The sequence below is a fragment of the Zonotrichia albicollis genome, chromosome 5 (assembly GCF_047830755.1).
Source record: "Zonotrichia albicollis isolate bZonAlb1 chromosome 5, bZonAlb1.hap1, whole genome shotgun sequence".
Taxonomy (NCBI): domain Eukaryota; kingdom Metazoa; phylum Chordata; class Aves; order Passeriformes; family Passerellidae; genus Zonotrichia; species Zonotrichia albicollis.
In genome coordinates this window covers 69060525-69072829 of record NC_133823.1, presented here as the reverse complement: position 1 = coordinate 69072829, position 12305 = coordinate 69060525, and the positions used below count along the sequence as shown (strand labels likewise).

Sequence of the window (12305 nt, the reverse complement as noted above, 5' to 3'; positions counted from 1 at the left end):
AATTTACTTATCAACACTTCTATCTACAGTTTTTTCACTGATCCACTAGATTCTTAGGCTGTTTACATAATATGCTCTACCATTACAGTATGCAAAATTTACTTTTACTTCTTAATTTTTTTTTTCAGATCAAAAACCTAACATTGACTGGTGCTGCTTCATTCTTTAGAATTATTTAATGCTTCCTTTGTGCATATGGATTACACCTCAGCAACAAAACCCTGCAGCCTCAGGACATGACAAATGAGCAGCACAGAATGTGGAAAAGTTAGCAGCTGCTGCTGGTCAGTTTAATAAAAAGCCAAAAATGCTTCAGACACCTTCACATGGGAAATGAAAGCAATGAGGACAGGACTGGAAAACCACCCTGACTTTGAGGCAAAGGGATGGGAAACACCTATACCAACAAATGGGACACTGAGTCAGTGTTTGTGGGAGCTGCACTACCAGCACAATCCTGGTGCAATGCAATCCAAAATGCTTCCCCCACACACATGGAGAGGACTTGGTTAGGAAGTTTATAACTTCCTAAAAAACCACTCAGCTATAAAACACATTAGCATGCTGCAAGAGTAAGGATTCTTGTTAAAAACTGTATTTTTGTTAAAAAATTGAATTCTGCTACATGTCACCAACACACCCTCTGCATTTGCTCACCTATTTACAGGGATCCTCTGTTCCCTTGGACCCCACCACGAGGCTTGGTGAGAACATTTCCTGCATTAGCCTCAAGAGACCTTTCAAACACAGCATTTAATTAACAATAGATTAATTAATCCATTACCAGTATCAGTCTTATTTTGTGTTCTTAATGAAATTTCCCCGATAAATGCATTTGCTGCAAAATTATTCTGCTTTTTAAATAATCAGCAACTTGATTTTAGTTCCCAGCACAGGTAAGAAGCTACTTGCTGTTCTGTACCTGCAGTCAAAATGTTATTGTGATAGATGAAAAGAAATATGATAATTATAAATTTATAGTATAAGCAAGGACTTTTGTGCTGAATAATTACTACCATGTAAATTCTGGAGCTGATTTTCATACCAACTGCCTTCTGCACTACATTGCTGAGTGTCTGGCAATGCATATAGGGTGAAAAAACAAGCTGGCTTTAAAATTTCCAGATAATACTGATAAGGTTCAGTCAGGCTACTTGTCACCATGATATCAGAGCATCAGTGCACGGATTTAACACCAAATTCCTGGTGTCAGTATAAATGACAACCTTCCTGTTTCTGTTGCCAGCTTCCTTGCCAGGTAGAGCAAATGCCTAACAAAGACTTTTATTTCTAGTTTGTCCCTTATGAAAAGGCATAACACACAAAACCATATCATAAAGTAACTGACTTAGCTTTTAGACTTGCACCAAAATACCTACTGAAGTCACATAAATAGGGACATTTTCAAGATTTATTACCCACTTTTCATCCAGGTTCACAAAGCAGACTTCCTTGTATTTTCTATGTCAGCATTTTGCTGCAGATAAATAAGGTCTAAATCTTTTGGTCTGCTGTAACAACATTTTAACACTGAACAGTAAAGGTTTTAGAGGGAAAACAGCTATATCACAGATAACTTTAATTAGTTTGGAAGTCTGCAGTTTTCTCCTTTTAAGTGGAACTTGCTGAACCACATCCAGGATGTAGTGATGAACCCAGATGCTCAGCTGTGAAGTTTTGTATTTTGATTCACAGAAAATAAACTACAAGTTTAAGAGCTGAAATTTACCTTAGCATGAAAGATTGCAAAATAATTTCCTTCTCCAGTTACTGCATTTACAAAAGAAGCTAAAAAAGTATCAGTAAGAGCCAGGTAATTACATAGAGTGAAGCTACACCACTAAAACTTTCAGTGTCTCACAAACAGGTTCAATGCTCTTGTCTTCTGAATGAGGCTTTTCCCTTTCCTAAAGAACTGTTTAATAATAACCTTTGCAAAATGCAGGATGTTTTAGGGGAAAGTAAAGCCAGCCTGTACCTGAACAGATAAGGTAAAAAGCCCCCTGTAACTGCTTAGGGAAGGAGAAGATGAGCATGTATTTCACTGCAAAGGTGGATGGATATCCAGGTTAACAGTAGTGGCAAAGTAGATTTAGAGCTGGGTTCTAATTCCACTCACACCACTGGAATTCTGACAGCCAAGCTATGCTTCAGGAACTGTAACTACAGAAATTGCATGGGATACTGGAAATATGATTGAAGCTGAGAATATGTAAAGTATTACATTAATAATAAAACATGAAAAAACCCCAAGACTACCCCAAAGGAAAGGAAAGGTAGAATTCACAGGTTCCCAGTTTTAATAGGGAAAAGCTTTGCTTCCATGTTAACATGATAGCAAAGCAACTTCTAAAATCACTCTCAGCAAAGAACCGCATGAGGGAATCTCTTTAAGTGATTAAAGGGCTGCTTGAAATTTATCAAGTTAACAGAGATACACAACCTGAATTTTTCTTCTCAAACCTACTGAAAGGTAATGCAATGTTAACTATTTAAATTTTAAAGAAATTACACTAATGAAATAAGGCTTCCTATTTTAGCAGTTATTGTGGACCAGTGTGTCAACCTCCTCCAAGTTTTAAGCACTTTTGAAGAAGAGGAGATCTTGAGGACATAAACTTCTCTGCAGTTCTATAAAAACACCAGGCTAATTTAATCTCAAATTAATAGCCTACTTGAGCTAACTGACAGCATTTCCTGAACCTAGAAATGAAGCACAGGGGACACTTGCAAAACTGAAAATATTCTTGTATTCTGCACTGCAAAATACAAGCATCAGCTTAGAAATATGGATGAATTAAGAGAAAAGTTATGCAAATTATATTATGTATGAGTTATACAAATGCACAAAGTTTATGCCGTATTTTTTTCTTAGGAGAATCACACAACCCATTTTTATCTTCATTTATAACAGCAACTGCTCAGAAGAGCACATTAGATGTACATTCCAAGAGGATTTTGTCCAGTTTATTTTAGAAGTCTGGAGATTCACTCCACAACTGATGTTATGGCTTTTCTGAAGAGGTACAGAAGTTCTCATAATCTAAAGTTAAAATTGTCTAAATTGAGTGTGCTGTATCTTGAAAGAGAAAAATGAAAAGTAATATATTCCATTTGCTTTTTGTCATTACAAAACCTTACACAATATCTACAAGATAATGAAACAATTAAAGTTTTACTTCAGTGAGCATCACAGTTTAGATCACTTTGTTTTGATGCAAGCACGTCTTTGAGTCTGGATGATTTGCTCTTTATGGTTTTTCACCACAAGCTTTTCACCCAAACAGCACCTGACCCACCCTTTGCAGAAGGAGAACAAAACTGCACTTACTTCAGCTTGCTGATCCTGGCTTCTGCACTTTCAGTGAGGTTCTTTGTTTCTTCTTTCCACCTGTTTGTTGCTTTCTGCTGAGCTACCAGGAGACGCCTGAGCTCAGTGCTGGACTTGTGGCTGGTGTCCTCCAGCTCCCTGAGCCGAGCTTCGTACCCGTGTTCTTTCACTGCGTGCTCGTGCTCCATTGTGCTTATCTAAAAAAGCCCCACAAATCCAGCACAATCAAATCTCTCACTCTTCACCTTTTTTTTTTATATTTGTTTTACAATGCCTGAGTTAAATTTATAAACGTTTGTTGAAAGTGTGTAAGATGCAATAATTAAACTTCTAATTATATACGCAGAGCTAGGTGTTCCCAAAGCCAATTTAAGCGAATAGGACAACTGACAATAAAGGATAATGAGCTGTGTATGCTTATTTTTGTAAGTAATCTTTATTCTTCTCCCTTGTGTTTCCTCCACAGAAACAAGTTGGTTCTTTTTCATCTAGCTAAATGTGTTAGGAGTTTCATAACTGCATCTGCAACCCTTTGTACATCAGAGGGAAATGAAATCAAGCAGTGAATCTTATCTGTGACTGTAATGGAAGCCTGCCTGATTAAAACTGAGACAGACAAAGATTTAGTATATGCTTTCTGTGCTTCACAGCCACCACCTCTCTGTTACAAGATTCTCATCCTTTGTTTAAGCAAAGGGTTCTGGACTCGTGCAAGAGTCCCTGCTCAATTTCACAGCTTGCTTTATCTTGTAGTGCAAAGTGGAAGCCAGATTTGAGCTGGTCCCCACTCACACCTTGCAGAACTGCTTGCTGAGGGTTGTCTTCATTGCTCCAGATCCTCAGATCCCTTTCTTTGGTATCTTTACACTGCAGAGGGGAAAGGAGCAGCTTCCAGAAAGCACATCAAGGATGAAAGCAGTTCCTCCATCCAGGAGCCACAGGCACCCTGAATCTGTTGAGGTTATTACTGATTCCTTATCCCACCTGCAGCCTGCTCAGCATTTAATGGAAAATATTCAAAAAGAACAATAACACTCTTTTTTTCTTTGTAGCTAAGCATAGAGAACAATTTCCTCTGCCCAGGAAATAAGAATCAGTGCTTGAGAGCCACACTGTTAAATTATTTATTAGTTACACACTGTCCTGTCAACATGGTGGACACACAAGTAGAGGAACACTGTGGGCAAAAAGTCAGACAGACAAAGATTTCTGACACATTAGAGACAATAAACAAAGAAAGATTGGGAATTGCATTATTTAATCTATTCATTGCTTATTTAAAGCAAAGAACATTGGGGGTCTTCTGATCAAGGAGAATTTAATACACATTAAAATGCAATTTAATTAGCAGAGATTGAGTTCCCCCATGGATTCTGAGGACACACAATGCAACAATAAAATACTTTTAAGCAGCAACCAGGATGCATCTGGAAACTCTCAATCTTAGTTTAAACATTTTATGTTTTTCCCTTAGAACTGCTGCCTTACTAAGCAAATATCAGCCTTGCATTTCAAAGAAAAAAACCATACCTTGATTTTAGCTTTTTTTTGAGCCTCCACTGCCAGTTTTCTCAAACCCTCCATTTCATTGTGCAATTGTTCATTCTCCTGCTGAAGTTTCAGTCTTTGTTCACTGACAAAGGAACTCTTTTCTCTTTCTGAATCCAGAGTGCTTTGCAATTTACTGATAACTTCCTGGCAACGGGATTTCTCTTCCTCAGAGCTAAAAGAGAAGGAAGGTCTGGCTGCAACTGAAGAACTGAACAACTCCTGAACCAGAGAATGAAAGAAATAGACTGGGAGCTATCCACAAATCAGCAAAGAATGTTATCATGATGATGGAATTGATAAAATCAATCTTAGTTTCACAATTATGGTATCTTAATACTATGTCTGCTACTGAATGAAAGGATTTGACAAAGCCCTAACAACACACATTGAAAAGTTCAAATAGTCCAAGTGGTTTCCACTGCCTTCTCTTCTTACTTCTGTAAACTTCTGTAACATCACTTACTTCATTTCCAGCTGTTTCAGTTTATTTTGTGCCACCTGCAGACCCCGCTGCAGGTCATCCTTGGCAGCTTCTGCAAGTAAATACTTCTGATGCAGCTGCTGCAGCTTCCTGCTGTCAGACTCGTGCTCTCTGTGCTCCCTGTAAATCTGAAGGGCCAACTCACATGTCAGTTTGCTCCTCATTGCATCCTCTTTTGCCATGATTTAAAATGAAACTGTATTTCTAACATTGTTGCTGCCACTTGAAAAAGAGGAAAGATTCCAATGATCTGATCAGACATTTATTTTGTTGATCTTAACTGGAATATCTACCAGCATTCTTTTGGTTATGCTAAACATCTCTTTTACTTTTTACACTTTTCAAAGAACTTTCTTTTTCAGTTTGGTGTTGCTGCTTTAAAAGACCTTCTGGATTTAAAAAAAAAAAGAATGCAAGCAACCTTAAAGCAAATACATGGAAATTTATAAGAACATTTACTCAAAAATAAAATAAGAAATTAAGGGAGAAATATATGAAAAATGGACAAAAATCTATGTATTTTTCCTTCTGTAAAGAGATCTTAAATGTGATGAAAAAATACAATTGCCTTACCTTTTCAAGTTCTTCTTCCACTGCTCTCTTTTCTCTAATGGCTCGTTCAATTTGACTTTGCTTTTCTGCACATTCCTTTTCATAAAAGTAATTTTGAAATAAGATTTAATAAATCAAAAGAAAAACTCAAGAAGTGCTGAAGCCAAACATCACCCAGTGTAAATGCAGTTCTTGCTGCTGCCATGGATGCATTTGATTTTGTTTACCTGCTAATTAATTTCTCTATAGCATCACTCAATATACAGACCAAGACACATCAAATGAAACCTTTCAAAAATGAATTTAATGCATAAATAGGTGCATAAGCACTGAATTCTTCTGGTCACCTGCATAATTTATTACAAGTTGCTGGTCCATTCAGAAATAGGATGTCTGTGATCCACAGACTTTCTGTTAGGATACTTTCTCAGCTTTCATATCAGCTTTCCTTTCTACACATACAAGATAAGCATGGAAGGCTGAGTTCATCTCTCTGAAAGAAACAGGGATACTTCAGAAGTGCCATCACATGGGAAATATTTTCTAGAGCACAGATCTCACTGTCAAAATGCCAGTGAATTCATCTCTGGAGACATGCAGGATGTAACGTGTACAGCAATAGAGGACTGCCCTACACAATTATGAGTAATTCTAGTGGAAGTATTTGATCAGCAAAAGTCTTTGTTAAAGTCTTAGAATGTTCTGCTACTGAAAATATTTTTATCACTCAACTCCATACCATCTGAAGAGCTGAAACTTCTTCTGTCAGCCGAGAAAGTTGCATGTTACATTGCTTCTTTGCAGTGTCCACCTGGGATCAAAACAGAACTCCAAAATTAGTCCCACTAACTTCTTTTCCATCTTGCTTTTTGACATATAGATGCAGTATGTAGGTGGTGCATGGATATAAAGCATGGAAATGGCTGGGACAGCAATAACTGACAGCTCTTATGACATAAATGTTAGAAGAATGACTATTATCAATCCACACTACTTTAATTGAGGGTGTTTAGGAGACAAAAAAGCACAAATGAAGACACCACAAGTGCCATTCACATTTCACAGTGCAGCTTTCTCCATGCCAGTGTCTGCAGACACACCAACACTTTTGCTTCTTGTTTAGAACATGTCTGCACAATAAATGCTGAAGAGGATGGTGCTATCACCATGCTCTGATATTGTCCAAACTCTTGTGAGAAAACTGCTTGTGATGACCATGCACCAGAGGAAAAACCAAAAAATCTTCCCATCTTTCTGAACATCATAACTTACTTCCTTTCTAATTCTTGCAGCAGTATTTTCTGCAAGTTGAGACATTTCTTCCTGCAGTTTTTTGATCTCTTCTTCCTTTTGTTTCTCCCCAAAGAGTGCCTAAAAGAAAAACAACAAAATGAAAAAGCACAGATATTTCAGTGTGATACTAAGAGCACCAAGAGAAAAACACACATGGCTCAAAAAACATTTTCTTTTCCCTTTTACACTGAGGCTCAGTAACACTGACACTGAAAACATGTGGCACTAAATGCACATTCTTGTAAGTCAGAACCACACAAAGAGTTAGTGTCAGTAGATGCCTTTTTCTGTTGGGACTTGGAGATTTTGGCTGAGCATGGAATTATACAGAAGAAAGCAGAAGAACCCAGAGCAAAATTTCCACTTCAGTCTCCTGCACAGCAAGGAGAAAACAATTTGAAATATAAAGTGTTAACATATATGTATATTAATGTGCATGTTTTTTAATCTGTTCATTAACTGAACATGATTTTTTTTTCTTATGTTCATTGAATTTTCTTCCCAGTTTGAAAAATTCAAGATGCTTAAGCCAGAGGAGTAAATTAAGAATTGTCTGCTTGGTTTTGGCTCCTTGAGCCTTGTTTTCATATCAATATTTTTGGCACAAACGTTTTTCTATGATAGTTTAACCACACATTGTATACAAAAGTTTCTTTTAAGGCCCTCCAATGTCTAGGTTTCTTTGTTGATGACTCTGTACTTTCCTTTTTTCCTATGTCTTGTCCTTAACAGTTATAAATTCATAACAGAACCTTCCTTTTTTTCCTTGACACCAGTACTGGGTAAGAAACCCTGAACTCTTGACAAAAAGTTTGGAAGATTCATATTTAGGTACAGTGTTATCACTTAGATGACCTTGATCCAGGCACTCAACACATGCTTTGAAGTTTGTACTGTATGACAAATCTGAGTGATGAGTGGTCACATCCCAGTTTGCTCTCTGTGCATGACTAATTTTAATGAAAGCAGCTACCTTGTGTATTCTAAATACCCTAATTTCTAGGAAACACCTGACTTACCTGACTTTTTTGCAGGTTAGCTTCTTCCAAGAGCTGTATGCAATCTTGGACTTTGGCAACAGCATCATATGTCTCACTTTCTAGACTGGCAGACTTGGCCTGAAGCTCTGTGATCTGTTCCTCCAGGGCTACTTTTTCTGCTCTCAGCTGTTCAGCATCTTGAACAGCCACACACAATCTACAAGATAGCAGAAATTTAACAATATGACACTGATCCATTCCAACTGAGCTATTAGTAAGTATCTATTCATAAATTGCCCAAATTGCATTGTTTTCTGCTTGTTTTTGGACAGAGTGTTTTGGGTTTGATGATCAATCAAGTCCTAGAAAGAAACAGAATTATAGGAGTTAACTCAGATATCTAATCTCAGAAGATCCTTTGAAGAATCCCAGTGATATCCTGGGATACATCACTGAAAATGTTCTATATTAAACCAGAACAGAACAGCCCCAGAAGAAATAAGGTTTTCCTCTGTGGAGGAAACTGAATAATTGGATGTGGGCAATGAAGTTGCAGTTTTAGAGAAAGAAAGCCACTGGTAATTTTACAATTCTCATTGTTTAATTATGATTGTCAGTATTGGCAGGCATGAGAAGGGACAAGAGGACCTCAGAGGGATCATCAGAAACATCTTTGTCACTTCCTAACATGTTTACCACAAAACATGCAAGGACAGACAGCCCCTCTATTTTGTAGGGTATAAATTTTTGTATGTATCCTGTCAGTAACACACAAGGAGCTCTCTTTACCTTCTTTCCAGCTGTTTTATGTTGGACTGCATTTGCTGCAAGCGTTTGTCAGATGCTGTTTCTCTCTCCTGGGCAGACATCCTGTCTTCTTCCTGGAAAGAATGAAAGTATTATCCAGTCCTGGTCTGAGCTGAACAAAATAAAGATATAATCACATAAAACAAGCTAGATAACAACTTGCAGTTCACTTAACATCAGCATTCAGAAAAAGACTGCCCACTCAGTTGCAACAGAAATTCCTTTCTTAGAATACCTTTCTCTCCAATTGGCTCTGAAGCTTCTCTTTCAATGCCATCATTTCTTCAAGCTTAGCATTTGCTGCCTGCCCATCTATTTTGGCTTGCCTGTATACAAAAAAACCCATTTTTAACAGAGGGGAAAAAAATGACTCAATTAAAACTTTGTCACAAGACTTGGGAAGAGCAGAAAAATTCCACAATACTGTTCTCACAGGGCAAAAGAGGTTTTCCTCCTTCTCCCTATGTGGCACAGAGAGAGAGGAATACCAAACTCCAAAAGTCCTGTGGGAATTCACAGATTTTAAGGAAGGAGTATGCATTGGTTAAAGAAGGACTAGGAAATCAAAAACTTCAAGTGATTCAATAACTTAGGTATAATTAGTCACAGATATCTTACAGAGTATTCTTTTGCAGAATTATATTTCATTTTTTAAAGCAACAGGACTAATTAAAACAATCATTATGCACTTTTGAAGAATTCAGCTGATGTGCTGAAGGAGATGAGGGGAAAAATCCCCAGGAATAGTTGGTGAATCGTGTTAATGACTAGTGGCTCTTCATCCTCAGTAGAAAAGTCTGCTGGAAAAAGCAACCCTGCCCCTCCTGTGACTTGGGAACAGAAAGACACACACAGCCTTCACCTGGGGTGTAACCCAATTATTCAGGCTGCAGATTAGGCTAAATTTAAAAACCAATGACTGACTCTATCATAAAGGTAAAAGTGAGCAAACCTGTCTTAGATTAGCTCATGCAAACTGCAGCACCAATGGTTATGAAGGAAGCTGGGAAATATTTCCTACTTTTAACAATCAACTTCAACCAAATATTTCTTGTAGAAATACTGATTTTGAATTCAGGGCATACAAGTCAAGAGCACTGCACCTACATGAAAATCTTAAGCAAAACATACAATCCAAGCAATTTTACTCAATTAATTGGATAAGTTATTTTAGGGTTTAAGATGCAAAAACTACAATAAAAACGTTATTCCTAAACACGTGGTCTTCAGTGTGGGCCCAAAACTCTGACCTTAGTCCATCTGAAACAATGCATCTTTCTCCTACAAGAAGTACTGGAAATTCAGGAGGACATTAAATTGCCTTCTACAAAATATTTGAGAAGTGTTGTAAAGCAAAATATAAACTCAAAAGGCAGTGTAAGAAGGGAAAAATAAGAGAAACATAAAAAGGTCATAAATATTAGAACACCTGAAGTATTAACAATGCATTTTAAACAACCAAGTTCAGGGTTAGGTAAAATTCAGAGGTCTGCATTTTACAGGCAACAAATTGATTCTAAAGATACAGCTTTTATTCGTTATTGTACACTATATCTTTGACCTAATTTTGGCAAGTTATCTCTGTTTAGGAGCTTTAAGATTCTGAAATGCAGATCCATGCCCCAGCTCTGCCAAGTTTCTTAATTTGTGTGTTTTATCCAGGTCATACAAAGCTAATTTAAACCTCAATTCTCTGACACACAAGTTGGTTTTTTTAAATCTACTTTTGCTTTCCTGACTTAGTGCTCTATTCCCATAAATCATGTAAAACTATGGAAAACATGCCAAAGGATTAGAATTGTCTGCACCATATTTTATATAATCCATGCAGATTACATCTTCATGTTATAGAAGCAGCTGGTGAAAATATTCCAGACTTCCTGGAGAAACACTGCAGCAATTTCTAGGGTCAGACAGAGCTGCTGCCATTAAGTTTGGGAGTAAAAAACTGGTTTTAGGGGTGCAAAGACTTCAGGCTGATCTGAGAGGAAGGTGAGCATGTATCAGTGTCTGTAACTAGAGATGGATAATGACTGAATTGTTTATTTTACTCTCAGTTCATAAATCCACCGTTGAATGAAATAAAATTTTAATTTGACATCAACCATCACCAGCTGAAAGAGAGAAGAGACACAGTAAACTGGCATTGAATAGACTTGAGCTGTAAACACAAATAATTATGAAATTTTGTCACAGATATTATTTCTCCTTTCTCTTGATATACTTCAGGAATGTAATTAACACTTCTTTTACCTTTAACTTCCACAGAACCTAAGGTTTAAAGCTTTTTATTGATAAGAAGTGAAAGCAAATTTTATTAAAAAAATTAAAACTTGGAAGCTTGTTTGAACATACAAATTTCAGCACTGTAATGAACAACCACACAACTGGCTTTTGAGCAAACTGTATTCTAATGAAAGCCTTTCCTCAGAATTAGTTGTGATGTGATACTGACAATTTTCCTTTTAAATCAGAGGTCAAATGTTGACTGTTTCAGGGAAAAGCTGGACCAAACAACACTAACTGGAAATATGTTACCATATATAACACTGATGATGTCTGGCAAACTTCAGAAACAGCTCCTGAAGCCATTTGAACTGTGAGGGTGGAATTAGCTTGCAGTACAAACAAGGCCCATGGCACAGCAGTAGGTCAGGAAAAGCTCCAGAAAAGATGTTCATTATTTTTTTTAATCTGCCTGCTTTATACCTCAGCTGTTTTCGTAGCTGCTGTAGTTCCACATCTTGTTCTGTCACAGTTTTCAGAAACTGCTGATTGGTCTGCAAAATAAAGAGAGATTTGTAATATGTTCACTGTAGCATTGAGAATGTTACACATGCCTTACACTGATACAGTAATGATGGCCACAATGGCAGGCAGCACTCAACATGCACAATATTCTCCTTTTCTCCCCTCTCACCTATTCACTGCTAATGTTCTTCTTGCTTTTTTAACTGTTGCTAAGAATTGTTTTCAGGCACTTGCTACTTCTGAAATATCTGAGTGCTAACACTTCGTTTCAAGACCACCACAGAGTACTTCAAGTAAAAACCTCATCTTGCCCAGATCTATTATTTTGGTTTCACTAAAAACAACAAAATATCAGATGAAATGAACTCAGATAATCAATGAGATCTTTCTGCAAATTTCTGCAGTTTACTTCAGTTTTGACTAGCCTAAGTATTTTAACATCAGCAGTGAACACTCTTGCCTCAATACTGAATCTCATTTCCAGAGCATAATAAATATGCTGAACAATTCCAACCTGAGCACATCTAGGAAACACAGCTGTTTTACCACAATAAAAAAT

At 37.1% G+C, this 12305-nt stretch overlaps 1 protein-coding gene across 3 annotated transcripts in view; it reads right to left on the bottom strand.

The window, feature by feature from the left end:
• SCLT1 (sodium channel and clathrin linker 1) overlaps positions 1-12305 on the bottom strand; it is a 34552-nt gene that overhangs the window by 12608 nt on the left and 9639 nt on the right. For 2 of the 3 annotated variants that reach the window (XM_074542003.1, XM_014266058.3), the window contains 10 exons: positions 11705-11775; positions 9231-9321; positions 8978-9069; positions 8228-8405; positions 7188-7286; positions 6655-6726; positions 5937-6011; positions 5346-5491; positions 4862-5054; positions 3332-3528 (listed from right to left, as the gene is read on the bottom strand). In XM_074542003.1, the coding sequence (XP_074398104.1) occupies positions 3332-3528; positions 4862-5054; positions 5346-5491; positions 5937-6011; positions 6655-6726; positions 7188-7286; positions 8228-8405; positions 8978-9069; positions 9231-9321; positions 11705-11775 (1214 nt within the window). Of the gene's footprint in view, positions 1-657; positions 738-3331; positions 3529-4861; positions 5055-5345; positions 5492-5936; positions 6012-6654; positions 6727-7187; positions 7287-8227; positions 8406-8977; positions 9070-9230; positions 9322-11704; positions 11776-12305 lie in introns of all 3 variants that reach the window. The other variant, XM_026792511.2, reaches the window with a different exon arrangement.